This window comes from Oncorhynchus nerka, linkage group LG28 (genome assembly GCF_034236695.1).
Source record: "Oncorhynchus nerka isolate Pitt River linkage group LG28, Oner_Uvic_2.0, whole genome shotgun sequence".
NCBI lineage: Eukaryota > Metazoa > Chordata > Actinopteri > Salmoniformes > Salmonidae > Oncorhynchus > Oncorhynchus nerka.
Window position 1 is genome coordinate 16,006,821 of NC_088423.1, and position 17,338 is coordinate 16,024,158.

Genomic DNA, 17,338 nt, shown 5'->3' on the forward strand with positions numbered 1-17,338 from the left:
GTATAGCCCACAAAGATCTCCTCCACGGCATAACCCAGGGGGGTGCGCCAACCCAGACAGGAAGATCGCGTCAGTGACTCAACCCACTCAAGTGACGCACCCCTCCTAGAGACGGCATGGAAGAGCACCAGTAAGCCAGTGACTCAGCCCATGTAATAGGGTTACAGGCAGAGAATCCCAGTGGAGAGAATTACAATTTAGCAATTAAACACTGGAGTGGTAGATGTGCAGAAGATGAATGTGCAAATAAAGATACTGGGGTGCAAAGGAGCAAAACATAAATAAATAACAATAATAATATTTACAGATGGGCTATGTACAGATACAGTGATCTGTGAGCTGCTCTGACAGCTGATGCTTAAAGTTAGTGAGGGAGATGCGTCTCCAGCTTCAGTGATTTGTGCAATTCTTCCAGTCATTGGCAGCAGAGAACTGGAAGGAAAGGCGGCCAAAGGAGGAATAGGCTTTGGGGGTGACCAGTGAAATATACCTGCTGGAGCACGTGCTACGGGTGGGTGCTGCTACGGTGACCAGTGAACTGAGATAAGGCGGAGCTTTACCTAGCAAAGACTCATAGATGACCTGGAGCCAGTGGGTTTGGCGACGAATATGAAGCGACGGCCAGCCAACGAGAGCATACAGGTCGCAGTGGTGGGTAGTATATGGGGCTTTGGTGACGAAACTGTTGACACGGTGATAGACTGCATCCAATTTGCTGAGTAGAGTGTTGGAGGCTATTTTGTAAATGACATCGCTGAAGTCATTGTGCCAAAGGTGATCCTATTCTGCTCAAACTCCAGGGCTCTCATGAAGTGTTTGATTTGGTAGAGGGATTAGAGGGACAGTAGGACACTGAGTACCAGGCCATTAGAACGTTTGGTATGCTATTAATGACCATCAGAGCACAGTTTTGGAGAAGCCTAGTTACCGTGACTCAACGGTCATGTGTAATTTGGTTGCGGTCATGACTCGTGGCTGCCGGACAACTCTAGTCGTAACCTCACTCTACCTAAGCCTCTCTGGTCTCTTAGCCAATGGCATGGTGCCATCTTCTTGTCCCATGCCCCCAGTAGCAGTGGCTGACTCCTGACTGGAATAATAACCCTGGTACACAGAGTTCTAGGCAGAGACATATGCTTGGCAGGACAGAATGTGTTAATATTTTGCCTCTGGGTCTGCTATGTGTCTTATCGGTGTGTATGGCTGACCCAGTCTCAGACAAGCCAAGCATTCATAATCTGTACATACAGTGTGTTTGAAATTCTCCCCCTAGGATCGGATCCAGTCTAGAGAAGGAACCCTACAAACTGTTAATGGTCCCAATGGTGAGAATTGATTGTGACATGTAACGTCAAGTTCACATGGGTGATAAATGCATTCCCACATGGTCTTTGGGTCTGGGCTCTGACATTGAACATCACCAAACCAAGGGAATATCTCACAACCCCTTTTAATCCTGGGGGACGTGACATCATAGATTAGACTATTTTCAGGTTATGGATGACTATATTTGGACTATTTGAGGATAAGCAGAGCAGGTCCTGGTTAGAACAAATTCAAGTACTCTGTTTGTCAGTTTCTGTTTTCAGTCCCCTTGTTCTAACCCCGACCCCTTCAGTATATGGAGCATTGTGGCCAAAGTTACATTTTCTACTTTCTAGTCATCACCATATTGCTAAAACAAGTCCAGAATTCTGGCCCATATAGAACTGAATAATAATGTTTGATCAATGGATGTTTATTTGCTTGATCTCTCCACAGGTACAAGGCTATCACAGCAGAGTGGTCTCAAGACACAGTGCACATCAAGATGTCTGGCCAGGTATGCCTCCACTCCTAAATCAGCAGTAATATATGTTATTATTCATCAGAACATTGTTGGACTTGTGGATATGTATGTGGAATGTAGTAACAAAGTTTACATGAATGTGAAGGTCTTCCAAAGCTTGGTGAGTTGAGTTTCTCAGCAATTATTGATTTGTCTTTTTGGTTTCTCACAGCCTTTTGGACGCGGTGCCATGAGGGAATGCTTCAGAACGTAAGTGTCACACACTTTATCTTTAATAATGTTCTCCATATGGCCTGGTCTCTTATTGGCCGTTTGTTCCTGCTAGTTTCAGAGCCGTGTGATCTTTCCTCTTCATGCAGTGTAAACAAAATGACAAGAAGGTACGAGCAATCCACATTCCACAAATATCTATCTGACCCATTTAGTCCAGTTTAGAGCCCTAGATAGATCCCTAGACAGAAACAAACATTCCATGACTACAACATTCTAATTCACATTCTCAATTCTCAAACTTTTCATGACATGGCACCCAGTGGAGTTCTCGATCTCAAAGTTTGTGACCTTATTATGATGCGATCTCTTTCTGTGGGAACAGTGTAGCGGAGGCAATGAGGCAACCATCCTGTCTATATCAGACCACTGGCAGTCCAACAAATAAACCCTCACCCACTAACAAGCTCACACACAGGTTCTCACCATAAAAAACATCTTTATGGTTTATCAGCAAAAATACACAATTCCCAAGAGATACGCCACTCAAACCCTTAGGAGTATTTCACCTTAGTTGGATTTACTCATTTAAATGTTCCTGTCATTTTAATACAGTGCCATTCTTCTAATCTTTGTCATTTTTCCATATTTCCTTTCCATCTTTCTGCAGGAAGAAGCTGTCTAACTTCTCCCACAGTAGTAACTGGAAGAGTGCGTGTAACTATGTGACGAAGCGCTACATGGAGCCTGTGGACAGGGATGTGTACTTTGAGGATGTCAGGCTGCAGATGGAGGCCAAACTCTGGGGAGAAGAGTACAACCGCCACAGGCCACCCAAACAGGTATGGATGGAACATTTAATTAACCAATGAGTCATTCAGTTGATTGGTCAATTGATTGATTGATTAGATCAGCCTTTCTTAAAGTATGGGTGGGTCGCGGACCTGTTCATGGTGGGTCTTAACGTGTTAGAGTAAAAGTATGATTTCATTAATTACTGGAATTTATTTGGCCAAGTGTAAATGGACTCTATTCATTGCGCTATCTGCTTAGCAGCCGTGTCAACTTGGCAGCTGCGTGAGTGGGGGAGCGATGCCCGTGTGCTTCGCATTTTACCAGATCTTTTTTCTGCAGTTTTCTTGAAGATCACTCTGCGACCCACACAACGCAGCGCTGTTGTTCAGCAACAGATGATACGCTGTCAGACAATGACTTGCCATTCTCACTCGCCTTCACTCACCAATGTCATCAAATGACGTCACGTTTGCCACAAGTTCTGACAGCTCAATTGTCATGAAATGCAAATACAGCGATGAGTTTCTCTCTCTTGGTTTAATACAAACTTTGAGAAACAACGAGGGGCGTCCACAATGTGTTTGGTGCGGGGAAGTTCTTAGTAATGATTCTCTCAAAATGAACAAATTAAAACAACACATTCTGACCAAACATCCACAGCAGAACAGGGCAGAATGCTTCAGGAAACAGTGCTTCGACAGTGAGTAAGTCAACTAGCAAGGCATTGTTTTCATTTTATAACAGGCGATAATAAGCAGAAATAAGGGAATATTATCTCTCAATGTAGATGTGAGTTTCTCTTTCAAACAATTCCCTTGTACACAGCTATTAACGTTAGTTAGATTGCTAATATTAGCCAAAGCAAGCAAGCTAGCTAGCTACTGATAATGCAACACTAAGTTACAGTACATATGAAGATAAAATGATCAGGCCTATCTTACTGTAGAAAGGATTGTTGAAAACAAATCTAGGTTGGAACTGTTGCTGTTAAAATACAAGTAATAATTTTTATTCTGAACTGGAATAAACTGATTGAAGCAAGATGCTTTTTGAGGCAAACCCACACATAGTTCTGGGTTGTTCATCTTCAGCAGGAAGCATGACCTCAGGTTTACATTTTCAAGCATTTATATTCTGGGCTCAGGTTTAAAAACTGAGCCCAGAATATAAATGCTTGTTGAAAGCTTCAACCAGCCACACACCTCATTTTTTCTGGTCTACATCTGTGTGATGTGCTCAATCAGTGTATTCCAATTCAGAATGCAAATTATTTATTGTATTTTAACAACCGTTCCAACCTAGATTTTATTTTTCAACAATAGTTTCTACAGTGAGATGCAGTGCCATAGACAGCTGCGCCACTTGGGAGCCTGGATAAAAATAAATCCTCAATCTATACACAATACCCCATAATGACAAAGCAAAAACAGGTTTTTAGAAATGTTTGCAAATTTTATTTAAAAAAAATGGAAATACATTAGTTACGTAAGTAGTCAGACTCTTTTCTATGAGACGTGAAATTAAGCTCAGGTGCATCCTGTTTCCATTGATCATCCTTAGGATGTTTCTACAACTTGATTGCAGTCCACCTGTGGTAAATTCAATTGATTGATCCAGAGGTGAAAGAAACGCACACCTATTTAGGTTTAGGTGCTGGCTAGCGAAGTAGAAATCTTGAAAAATTAAAGGAGAGCTGCACACTCTAGGAGCACAGATGCAATAATTTAATGTAATAACCTAATATCCAACGTTTCGACAGACAAACTCCTAAGAGTGTGTGGCTCTCCTTTAAATTAAATTGATTGGACATGATTTTGAAAGGCACACACCTGTCCATATAAGGTCCTACAGTGCATGTCAGAGCAAAATCCAAGCCATGAGGTCAAAGGAATTGTCTGTAAATCCCGAGACATGATTGTGTCGAGGCACAGATCTGGAGAAGGGTAGCAAAACATTTTTGCAGCATTGAAGGTCCCCAAGAACACATTGACCTCCATTCTTAAATGGAAGAAGCTTGGAACCACCAAGACTCTTCCTAGAGCTGGCCACCCGGCCAAACTGACCAAGCGGGGTTAGAAGGGCTTTGGTCAACCTGACAGAGCTTGAGAAGATCTGCAAAGAAGAATGGGAGAAACTCTCCAAATACAGGTGTGCCAAGCTTGTAGCGTCATACCCAAGACGACTCAAGGCTGTAATCACTGCCAAAGGTGCTCCAACAAAGTACTGCATAAAGGTTCTGAATGTTTGTTCATTTTTGACATTTCTAAAAACCTATTAGTGTTTTGTCATTATGGGGTATTGTGTGCAGATTGATGAGGGGGGAAAAACAATTGAATCCATTTTAGAATAAGGCTGTAACGTAACAATGTGGAAAAAGTCAAGGTGTCTGAATACTTTACAAATGCACTATAAGAGTGTTTTTAATGAGGTAAAATAAACATGAATAGCTATTTATATTATTATATTTCATTGTTATTTGTCTATATTGCATTTGTTTGAGGCATAAGGGCAATGAAACGTACCGATATTTATGTATAGTTGAAGGTGTCAAAAGAGGGTCCCAGGAAAACACAGAATTTCTCATTTGGGTCCCAGGCTGAAAAAGTTTAAGAACCCCTGGATCAGATGATTGATTGTGGATTTTCCACGATTTTCTAACAATGAAACTAACCATTCTCACTCTCTCCCCCTCCCAGGTGGACATCATGCAGATGTGTGTGATTGAGATGATGCAGCGTCCAGGTAAACCTCTGTACCACCTGGAACACTACATCGAGGGGAAGTACACAAAATACAACTCCAACTCCGGCTTCGTCAAGGATGACAACATCAGGCTCACTCCACAGGTACTTCTTCGTCAAGGACGACAACATCAGGCTGTTACTGCTGTAAATGTGTTGGCCAACTTCATGGATTACTCCTGAGCTGCAGAACCCAACAATGCATCTTCATCTTTGTTATCAATTGAAAATGCTAGCTTTGAAATGGTATAATTTTTCTTTGTTCTGTGTGTGAACTTCCAACCTATCAAAATGCCTGTAAACCACCATATTTTTGTTGTTTGCTGGTAACTAGTGATTTTCTGTCTGCCTGCAGGCATTTAGTCACTTCTCATTTGAGCGTTCGGCCCACCAGCTGATCGTGGTGGACATCCAGGGGGTGGGGGACCTCTACACGGACCCACAGATCCACACAGAGAAGGGCAAAGGCTTTGGAAATGGAAACCTGGGTACGGCTTTCTCTCACACAGTCACTGTTAGCAACACAAAGGTAGACTGACATTTTCAGTTGTGACCCACCTAGCGAAAGACTTTCAATTAGATTGCAACATACTTGTATGTGTATTACAGGTGTGCGGGGCATGGCGCTGTTCTTCCACTCCCACCTGTGTAATAAGATCTGTAAGAGTATGGGCCTCACACCCTTTGACCTCTCCACTGCAGAGAAAAGCCAGCTGGACTGCACCAACAGACTGCTGGTGAGACCATAGAAATATATTGAAGTAGAATCAAAGTGTGTGAGACCGATGACACACAGCATCACATATCATCCTAGTTGTAGCCACAGGCATCGTATTACCACAGAAATTATATTAGCACATCACAGACAGGATACAACCTCGGAAATTATTTGAACACAGGCCCGAGACATCATGCAACTTTTATGCAGCTATTTAGAATTGTCTTTTAGTCCTCATATTTAACAATATTTTCAACCCTCCCCTCCAATCAGAGGTCGGCCCAGACGGTACTGAGGGGTAGTGAGGAACAGTGTGGTTCAGCTCGTGTTCGTACCATCTCAGTGGGCCGTGCGCCCCCACTTCTCTCCCGTCTGTCAGAGACTGGGGACAACACTATAAGTGACTCCATCCCCTGCTCGCCCCTCGCCTTCCCTGGCTCCCCCCTAGGACAGCACTTCTCTATGGGCTCCATGGGAAAGTCTCCTCTGGGTAGGAACAGGGCTTAGAGGTTATAGTACACCCAAATAACACTTATCTAATTTTATGTTAATCTAGAAGGTTATCTGTGGACCTGTGATGTCAGTGACCCAACATCTGGGTTTGTTTTATTAGCTGCAGCCCAGCTGCAGCCCAGCATTAGCATGACGTTCCAAATAGCATGCCTAAAGCCCCATTAAAAACTAACTAAACGGTGTTGTTATTTGATACCCTAGACTAGAGGTTGAATGAACAAGGACTCAGTTTGAGATATAGTTGAACTCTTTAAAAAAAATCTGCCATTCTTCTAATCTAACATCTGGTTTCCCACCCTCAGATTGGTCTTTTGTAAATGAGATGGATGAACGGGAGAAACACAACAACCGCAGCCACAGCCCAGAACACAAGGTCAGTGAAGGCTTTGTGGAAATGGCTCTTACGATCCTGATCACAAGAATGACATTAGTTGTGGTTGACATAAACTGAGGCCTGTGCTTGTTTTCTGTAGGACTCAGAGAATGGAGGAGACAGTGGGTGTCCAAGTGAGAGGAGGAGTGAAGGAGACCCCAACGACGGGGGACATTACTCTTCTCTACACCAACACTCAGTCTTGGTGAGCTTGTCAGTCATAAATACTTTATGGAAACAGTCAACTACTTCCTCTTTAGTCTTGTATTGTTTCTAGCTGACACCAAAGTTATTGGTCATGTTTGCTCACCATTTACATTTGAGTAATTGAGCAGACGCTATTATCCAGAGTGACTTACCGTAGTGAGTGCATACATTTTCATACTGGTCCCCCGTGGGAATCGAACCCATAACCCTGGTATTGGAAGTGCCATGCTCTACCAACTGAGCCACACTGGACCACCATGACATGGATTCTCTGACGCCCCAACATCAAAAGCTGTTAACCTATTACTCTGTATAGCCATGTGAATCTGAATCTGATCTTCTCTTTAGCTCCGTTTATGTCACCATGTAGGTCCGCCCCACCTCTACAGCAGTCTGAGTCGGATGGGTAAACAAAATAAATGACCATTATCAAAGCCACCTTCGCTATAATCAAATAACCCCTTGCTCATCTTTGTCGCCCCCTATCCTTTGTTCACTAGTGTAGTGTTCCTGCTGTCTAATCTATGGCTCCATTCCATGGGATAACTGACAGCTAACTGGGTTTTTGCTGCTGTGTCTGTCTCCTTGCTAGAGAAAGGTTCCTAGCAGATCCTCCCTTAACCCAAACCTAAATGATCTTGCTGTAAACGTCTCCAACAGCCCTGTCCTCTGCATGAAGGGGACTAACCCAGGCCTTTGCAGGGTGGAGCGCTGACGTTGCACTGTGTCAGTTGATGATTTGACACATGCTTGTTTTCTAAGGATGTATGCTTAGTAGGGGCCAAGGTTTTATTGCACCCAAGAAAAGGAATTCAAACTCAGCAGCCGCCCTGTGTTTTGGTCTTATTCTATGTGCGTCCTTGTTTGGCCTCTCCATGTCAACATGTTCACCTGCCCCCTCCCTGATCAAATCACCTAACCAATCAATAGGTCTGTAACTGCCTGTTCCATCTCTCACTGCATACCTGTGGTATGATTAGCATTAGTGTTAAATCAGATATGTACAAGTTGAGGCTTGAGTACTATGAACATGCATACATATACAGTGCTTCATTGACCTTTTCTATGCTCTCTGTCTATCTAGCTGACAGATGAGAAATGGAGTGTCTACCACACTTCTCATTCTCACGTCCACCGGCCATCCTGTGTTGCTGTGGAGGTGGAGAGACTCGACTCCATGATCCTGGAGAGGAAGACCGGGAAGTCTATCCTGGGGAAAGTGAGTGGCTGGAACACACACACACATGTACGTACACACACTAAAAACACACAATAAATCTCCTTTTGCCTCTTCCCCAGGTCCACCTGGCGATGGCGAATTACCACGAGGGTGGTCGGTTCTGTGAAAAGGAGGAGCAGTGGGACCAGGACTCAGCCATGTACCACCTGGAGACGGCAGCCATGTGTGGGGAACTAGAGGCTATCATTGCCCTGGGACAGTGTTACCTACAGCTGCCACACCATATACTGTCAGAGATTGAGCTAGAGGTATCTCTTTCTCTCTACCTCTCTCTCTAATTCACAATGTGTCTTTTGACTCCTTCTCTGTTGTAATTCCATGCTGTATGTTGTTTTCTTGCGATCAGGACAACTCAGGGAGCCGTATGAAGGGTTTCAATTTCCTGCTGCAGGCTGCTGAGGCAGGAGACAGACACTGTATGATCCTGGTGGCCAGGGCCTTCGACACCGGCATCATCCTCTCACCAGACAGGTCAGAGACTGGGGGGACATATCAGATATCAACTAATGATGGGACCATCTATGATGAGAAGCCATCAACTCAGAACAATACAGATTACACAAATACAACTAATGGAGAGCAGTCCCCAAGACACAGACTATATCAGGACTGTGAAATGGATGTTAAATGAAAAGCGCTTCTTCATAACAAACCTATAAAAACCTCTGTGGTTCTCAGGTCCCAGGACTGGAAGGAAGCGGTGAGCTGGTACAACTGTGCCCTGAACATGACGGACTACGACGAGGGGGGCGAGTTTGACGGCATGCAGGACGAGCCTCTCTACCTGCTGCTGGCCAGAGAGGCTGAGATGTACCAGGAGGGGGGCCATGGCCTGGACCGGGACCCACAGAGAGCAGGTAAGTAAGCAGAGAGAAACACAGCTGAACTTAAACTAGAACTAAACCCTAACTTGAGCCCTCGGTGTGATAACCTCTGTTGTACTTACAGTGAGTAACCACAGACTCTCTTTCTCTGGCCCAGGTGATCTGTTCACACAGGCAGCAGACGCAGCCATGGAAGCAATGAAAGGCCGACTGGCCAACCAGTACTATATGAAAGCAGAGGAGGCCTGGGGCATGATGGAGGAAGAGGAGTAGGAGACAGAGGGGACGTCACTCTGCAAGGCCAAAGGAATCGGCTAATGTAGTGATGGATACTTCTCCCTAATATTTTAAAGTTTACAGACACTTTTACTGTGATTTCCTAAATGCAGTGTGAGTGTATGATCTGTGTGTGACCATTTATGCAGCTGTCCTCTGGCCTAACTGTGTTTCTTGGTGATAACCGAAGGAATTGTCTTTATTTTACACTTTCTGTTTGTCTTTTCATCTATTTTCCCCTTTTCTATTCCTGTCCCCATTGCCCTTTTGGATATACAGTGTATTCAGACCTCTTGACTTTTTCCACATTTTGTTACATTACAGCCTTATTCTAAAATGTATTATTTTGTTTGTTTCTTCTCATTAATCTACACACAAAACCCCATAATAACAAAGCATAAACAGGTTTTTAGATTTTTTTTTGCAAATTTATATATTTTAAAAAAGAAAATGGAATTATCACATTAACATAAGTAGTGAGGACTTTGTTGAAGCACCTGAGTCTTCTTGGGTATGACGCTACAAGCTTGGCACACCTGTATTTGGGGAGTTTCTCCCATTCTTCTCTGCAGATCCTCAAGCTCTGTCAGGTTGGATGGAGAGCATCACTGCACAGCTATTTTCAGGTCTCCAAAGATGTTTGATCGAGTTCAGGTCCGGGCTCTGGCTTGGCCACTCAAGGACATTCAGAGACTTACCCTGAAGCCACTCCTGTGTTGTCTTGGCTGTGTGCTTAGGGTCGTTGTCCTGGTGGAAGGTGAACCTTGGCTCCTGTCTGAGATCCTGAGCGCTCTAGAACAGGTTTTCATCAAGGATCACTTTGTACTTCGCTCTGTTCATTTTTCCCTCTGCTGACTGATCTCCCAGTCCCTTCCTCTGAAAAACATCCCCACAGCATGATGCTGCCACCACCATGCTTCACCGTAGGGATGGTGCCAGGTATCCTCCAGACGTGATGTTTGGCATTCAGGCCAAAGAGTTCAATCTTGGTTTCATCAGAGCAGAGAATCTTGTTTCTCATGGTCAGAGTCTTGGAGGTGCCTTTTGGCAAACTCCAAGCTGGCTGTCATGTGCCTTTAACTGAGGAGTGGCTTCCGTCTGCCCACTCTACCATAAAGGCCTGATTGGTGGAGTGCTGTAGAGATTGTCTCCACAGAGGAACGCTAGAGCGACCATCAGGTTCTTGGTCACCTACCTGACCAAGGTACCCTTCCCCAGATCTGTGCCTCGACACAATCCTGTCCCGGAGCTCTAAGGACAATTCCTTCGACCTCATGGCTTGCTCTGACATGTACTGTCAACTGTGGGACCTTATGTAGACAGGTATGTGCCTTTCCAAATCATGTCAAATCAATTGAATTTACCACAGGTGGACTCCAATCAAGTTGTAGAAACATCAAGGATGATCAATGTAAACAGGATGCACCTGAGCGCAATTCTGAGTCTCAATGCAAAGGGTCTGAATACTTATGTAAATAAGTTTTTATATATATATATATATATATATACACATTTACAAACAATTCTGAAAACCTTTTTTCACTTTGTCATTATGGGGTATTGTGTGGAGATGGATGAGAAAAAACGATCCATTTTAGAATAAGGTTGTAACAAATGTGTTAAGTCAAGGGGTCTTGAGTACTTTCTGAATGCACTGTATGAATGTGGTTGCAATTTAGAAGCAAATTACTAAACTGAAAAGAAGTTTGATTTCGTAAAATGAACATTTCATGAACAAATAGCTTTTGTTGACTTTGTTGGTTTTGCCTATCACTTCTGTATGTTAGTAATAGACTTATCGAGTGCACTTGTTGCATTGTTTGCATGCTTGTGTATAAATTAATGCATGGAAGTAGCTATATGTAAATGTCTCTTTGGAATAAATAAACGTCTATTGCATTGTAAATTTGAGTATACAGTACCAGTCAAAGGTTTGGACACACCTCCCCATTCAAGGGTTTTTCTTTATTTTTTACTATTTTCTACATTGTAGAATAATAGTGAAGACATCAAAACTATGAAATAACACATATGGAATCATGTAGTAACCAAAAAAAGTGCAAATATATTTTTGATTCTTCAAAGTAGCCACCCTTTGCCTTGATGACAGCTTTGCACACTCTTAGGATTCTCTCAACCAGCTTCACCTGCTTTTCCAACAGTCTTGAAGGAGTTCCCACATATGCTGAGCACTTGTTGGTTGCTTTTCCTTCACTCTACAGTCCAAACCATCTCAATTGGGTTGCAGTCGGGGGATTGTGGAGGCCAGGTCATCTGATGCAGCAATCCATCACTCTCCTTGGTCAAATAGCCCTTACACAGCCTGGAGGTGTGTTTTGGGTCATTGTCCTGTTGAAAAACAAATGATAGTCCCACTAAGCGCAAACCAGATGGGATGGCGTATCGTTGTGGTAGCCATGTTGGTTAAGTGTGTCTTGTATTCTAAATAAATCACTGTAGGTGTCATCAGCAAAGCACCCCCACACCTCCATGCTTCACGGTGGGAATCACACATGCAGATATCATACGTTCACCTACTCTGCGTCTCACAAAGACACGGCGTTGGAACCAAAAAAATCTAATTTGGACTCATCAGACCAAAGGACAGATTTCCACTGGTCAATTGTCCATTGCTTGTTTCTTGGCCCAAGCAGGTCTCTTCTTATTGGTGTCCTTTAGTAGTGGTATCTTTGCAGCAATTTGACCATGATGGCCTGATTCACGCAGTCTCTGAACAGTTGATCAAATCACATTTTATTGGTCACATACACATGGTTAGCAGATGTTATTGCGAGTGTAGCGAAATGCTTACGTTTGTTGATGTGTTTCTTGAACTCTGAAGCATTTATTTGGGCTGCAATCTGAGGGGCAGTTAACTCTAATGAACTTATCCTCTGCAGGAGAGGTAACTGGGTCTTCCTTTCATGTGGCGGTCCTCATGAGAGCCAGTTTCCTCATCGCGCTTGATGGTTTTTGCAACTGCACTTGAAGAAACTTTCAAAGTTCTTGACATTTTCTGGATTGACTGACCTTCATGTCTTCAAAGTAATGGGGGACTGTCATTTCTCTTAGCTTATTTGAGTTGTTCTTGCAAGAATATGGACATAGCCCTATTTGGTAAAAGTCTATCTTCTGTATACCACCCCTACCTTATCACAACACAATTGATTGTCTCAAACGCATAAAGAAGGAAAGAAATTCCACAAATGAACTTTTAATAAGGCACACCTGTTAATTGAAATGCATTCCAGGTGACTACCTCAAGAAGCTGGTTGAGAGAATGCCAAGAGTGTGAAGCTGTCATCAAACCAAATTGCCAGTTGGCCTGGACCCCTTTTACTGCCAATACGGAGCCCCGCCGATCCATCACGACTGGACTACCGACGTAATCTGACCGAGGGGTTTTTTCAACAGGCTCCTCCGTCACGACGTCCCCTGAATGCCCGCCTGCTAGCTGTCTAGAGCATATCGGACTGTTAGTTTAAGATGCCATCAGCCAATTTCTTTGGCCACTATACCTATTTTGCCAATTGGCCTGGACCCCTTTTACTACACGGAGCCCTGCTGATCCATCACGACTGGTCTGCCGACGTAACTTCAGTTGCGACGTTCCTCTAAGGCCCCTCTGCTAGCTTGCTATCCCCAGCCCGCAAGCTGTCTGAATCGCCGTGTCTCCAGCCCGCCTAGTTACTAACTGAACCCCTATGATCACTCAGCTACGCATGCCTCTCCCTAATGTCAATATGCCTTGTCCATTGCTGTTTTGGTTAGTGATTGTCTTATTTCACTGTAGAGCCTCTAGCTCTGCTCAATATGCCTTAGCTAACCCTTTAGTTCCACCTCCCACACATGCGGTGACCTCACCTGGTTTACCTCTCCTTCACCACCTGGGGGCGGCCCGGCAGAAGGTCCAGGACCCAGTTGCACAGGGCGGGGTCGAGACCCAGAGTCTCGAGCTTAATGACGAGATTGGAGGGTACTATGGTGTTAAATGCTGAGCGGAAGTCAATGAACAGAATTCTGACATAGGTATTCCTCTTCTCCAGGTGGAATAGGGCAGTGTGCAGTGTGATGGCGATTGCATTGTCAGTGGACCTATTGGGGCGGTAAGCAAATTGGAGTGGGTCTAGGGTATCAGGTAGGGTGGAGGTGATATGATCCTTGACTAGTTTCTCAAAGCACTTCATGATGACAGAAGTGAGTGCAATGGGGCGATAGTAATTTAGTTCAATTACCTTTGCTTTCTTGGGAACAAGAACAATGGTGGTCACCTTGAAGCATGTGGGGACAACACACTGGATAGGGATTGGTTGAATATGTCCCTAAATACACCTGCCAGCCTACAAATCGATCCCGCTCCAGAGTACAGGCCTCGTTTCAATGCTCATTCCTTCGACGATAAACGTGAATCCGACCATCACCCCTGGTGAGACAAAACCGCGACTCGTCAGTGAAGAGCACCTTTTGCCATTCCTGTCTGGTCCACCGACGGTGGGTTTGTGCTAGAGGTCGACCGATTAATCAGAATGGCCAATTAATTAGGGCCGATTTCAAGTTTTCATAACAATCTGTAATTTATGTTGAAAAATGTTAATATATTTAAAACATGAAATATATTTTCTTGAATTACAATGATTTCATTTTCAGACAAAGTGGATGATACTACCGCCTATAAATATTACTGCTTATACAAATTCGTACTCCTAAAAATGTGCCTTTAGAGGTGAACAAGCAATTACCCAGTTAGTGTCTTCCTCATTATTGTCCACCTCCCCACAGAAGCGGCACAGTTGGCTCAGGTCATGTAGAAAAACATGTCAAGTAGTCTATACATCTCTACATGTATTTTTCTGAGCAAACAGGGAACAGGGGAATAGTATAGGTTTCTTGTAACATAATTATTTAAATACATGTGTTTTAGTGGCCATCTAGTCAGAAGTTGGATCAATGATAACCTTGAAAGATCCTTATGTTTATTTTATCTACAATTATATTGAATTATAAATTGAACATACCAGTGTTGGAGAGTGACTGCTATTTCTTCTCTCATGATGTTAACATCTTTGACTGTATTTGAAAAGGATCAGGGGAGAATCAATGTACCTTTAGCACATCAAATATATCTGAAGTTATCAATTTGTACAGTATATGCTGAAACCATAAATACATGTTATGGTAGATGTCGTATTACATGATAATCTACCATGTTCTAAAATGTAACATATACAGTCAATTATATGCAATATGTAGAAAACTGCTACCTAACCTGTTCACTGCTAGAGTAAAAGCACAACAAACATATGTTTTTATTATAAACATACAGCAACAGGTAGAAGTGTATTCCAAGACCAAAAGTAAATCAGAATCAAAGTGGTTAGGTGGTTATTGAATCAGCATTTACAAACAGCAAGGGACTTAGCAGTTATGATGCCTGCAGCTCAACTCATTCAACCAATTAGGCAACCGTACACAGCAAAGTCTTGGTGATTGTCCACTGAATCATTAAGGAGAAGACAACTTCAAGATTGACACAATTGTAGATCACAGAAAAAGAAAAACAGTACATCACTTTATACAGACCAAGAGGTATTAAGGAGCTGGTCATTTTCTGGGCCTGTAGGCTAGAATTAGAATCCTGAACATAATGTGAGCTGCAATAGGGAGGCCATCCAGGGTGCAAATCAGTGGAGGGGAATCTGAGAATGCAGGGATTCCAGCAGGGTGTGAGTTGAAGTAGTCAAATCTGGAGCTGACATGGCTCTGACTGAGCATCTTGGGGAAATCGCTAGATGGTGTGGAAGAAGCAGAACGTTCATGTTAGGGCTAAAATGTAAATGACGTGATCATCTTGGATTATCTAACATCTGAGAATGGGCAGGCATTCCCTCGTATGAAGAGCATCTACATCTTGCTGATTATGTGCTGTCATCCAGGTGGAAATGTCACCTGAATATCTGATGCAGGAAAATATATAAATTGAGTGTCCTGTGGATATGTATATGTACTGTACATCTGTGTATGTGTATATATATCTTGGTATATATATTTTTATATTATTATTATCATTATTGTGTTTTGTGGTTGAGGGGTGGGGGAGGTTGATGGGGATGGTGGAAGTGCTAGGGATGTCCTATTGAGGGCAAAGGGACCTATTGGGGAGGGGATTCTTCTTGGAGGCACATTCAGTCATAGTTTTGTTTATTATATTATACTTTTTCCCCCTTCTTTTTTCTGTTATTATAACAGTTTACTGTGATTATGGATATACACTCATGTTGACTTATATATTTGAACTTAATTTTTTTGCTCAGAGTACAAATGTTAGATTTTTTATTATTATTACTACTACTGTACCTACATTCTTAAAAACAAAAACAGAAAAAGTGTAAAAAAAAAATGTAGGAAAAGCCTTTAGAGGGAATAGCACGATGGGATGGGGGATTGAGGAATGGGTAGAGAGAACAGTAGAGGGCTCTGAAAACTATTATTGCTGAAATAACCACTTCCTTTTGTGACCAGAGTCTAATACTTCCTGTGGCACACATCAGGGGGCATGATAGGTCACCAAATGATTCTGAAGTGTGTCAGGCCTTGCAGTCCCAAGATAGAAGGGGGGAGAGAATTTCGGCAGACAAGAAAATGGCCTTGCCAAAATCCTCCCGCCCTTCTAATTTCCTTAATTTTGTGGCTAAAGTCAAATAGTTCCTGTGGCACACACTACTGGTCAACATGAGCTACCAAAAGGATTCTGAAGTGTGTCAGGCCTTGCAGTCCCAAGATAGAAGGGGGGAGAGAATTTCGGCTGGCAAGAAAATAGCCTTGCCAAAATCCCCCCTACTAATTTCCTTAATTTTGTGGCTAGAGTCAAATACCTTCTGTGGCACACATCAAAGTAAAATACTTTCTATAGAAAAACTTTATGTAGGCAACTGAAATGAATAGTTGATGTATGTGTGTTATATTAAACAGGAAGGAGTCAAATGTAGGCAAGCAATAAACATTTCAGAACAACTACTAGTCGAATAAGACATGAGAGAGATAATGCATTTTAGCAAAGAGATTTATTTAGACTAATACACTTGAAACAAATAGCCAAACCGAAAGCTGCAGACATTACCGGTGCCTCGCCCGCGATAAAACCGAGATAAATAATTAAATTAAACGCAGCCTAACGTGTTCAGAAATCTCAACGAGCAACAAGTTGCAGCAATGGAGAATTGAGTGCGTGCGCGTTCACGTGTCTGGTAGTGGGAGTTTATCAGCACAGCCCGGCCATCGACAAGTGCCAATATACCCCCCAAACACCTGTTTTTCCGGCATTATCACTTCATAAATACATAACCATACTTAGCGGACTGATGCGATGTCATGTCACATCGCATTTGGAGCTGCTGTCTGGAAGTAATTTTACAACATTTATGAATCTATTGATCTTGTTATATACAGAAGTAATGATACATGATAGCGTGGCCGAGCGGTCTAAGGCGCTGGATTAAGGCTCCAGTCTCTTCGGGGGCGTGGGTTCGAATCCCACCGCTGTCAGGAACATTTTTCGGATCGCGGGCTCTACTTCGGCAGTCCAGTCCAGTGAGTTGGATATCACTACTCCTTATGGATTATATGAAACATTTTAACACAATCTCATGTTAAAC

General features: G+C 43.0%; 1 protein-coding gene and 1 non-coding gene across 7 annotated transcripts in view; both read left to right on the forward strand.

The window, feature by feature from the left end:
• LOC115112931 (eukaryotic elongation factor 2 kinase) overlaps positions 1 to 11,592 on the forward strand; it is a 28,549-nt gene extending 16,957 nt beyond the window's left edge. For 4 of the 6 annotated variants that reach the window (XM_065012661.1, XM_029640005.2, XM_029640004.2 and 1 more), the window contains 15 exons: positions 1,762 to 1,822; positions 2,001 to 2,038; positions 2,149 to 2,169; positions 2,670 to 2,841; positions 5,491 to 5,640; positions 5,891 to 6,023; positions 6,145 to 6,272; positions 6,527 to 6,743; positions 7,069 to 7,139; positions 7,240 to 7,344; positions 8,431 to 8,565; positions 8,646 to 8,834; positions 8,933 to 9,057; positions 9,265 to 9,443; positions 9,568 to 11,592. In XM_065012661.1, coding sequence (XP_064868733.1) covers positions 1,762 to 1,822; positions 2,001 to 2,038; positions 2,149 to 2,169; positions 2,670 to 2,841; positions 5,491 to 5,640; positions 5,891 to 6,023; positions 6,145 to 6,272; positions 6,527 to 6,743; positions 7,069 to 7,139; positions 7,240 to 7,344; positions 8,431 to 8,565; positions 8,646 to 8,834; positions 8,933 to 9,057; positions 9,265 to 9,443; positions 9,568 to 9,683 — 1,840 coding nt within the window. In that variant the 3' untranslated portion in view covers positions 9,684 to 11,592. The remainder of the gene's footprint in view (positions 1 to 1,761; positions 1,823 to 2,000; positions 2,039 to 2,148; positions 2,170 to 2,669; positions 2,842 to 5,490; positions 5,641 to 5,890; positions 6,024 to 6,144; positions 6,273 to 6,526; positions 6,744 to 7,068; positions 7,140 to 7,239; positions 7,345 to 8,430; positions 8,566 to 8,645; positions 8,835 to 8,932; positions 9,058 to 9,264; positions 9,444 to 9,567) is intronic. The other 2 variants (XM_029640006.2, XM_029640008.2) reach the window with 1 other exon arrangement.
• Positions 11,593 to 17,146: 5,554 nt separating this feature from the next.
• Positions 17,147 to 17,228, forward strand: trnal-aag (transfer RNA leucine (anticodon AAG)). Its single transcript has one exon. It is a non-coding gene; the product is annotated as a tRNA-Leu (tRNA).
• The last annotated feature ends 110 nt before the right edge of the window (positions 17,229 to 17,338 follow it).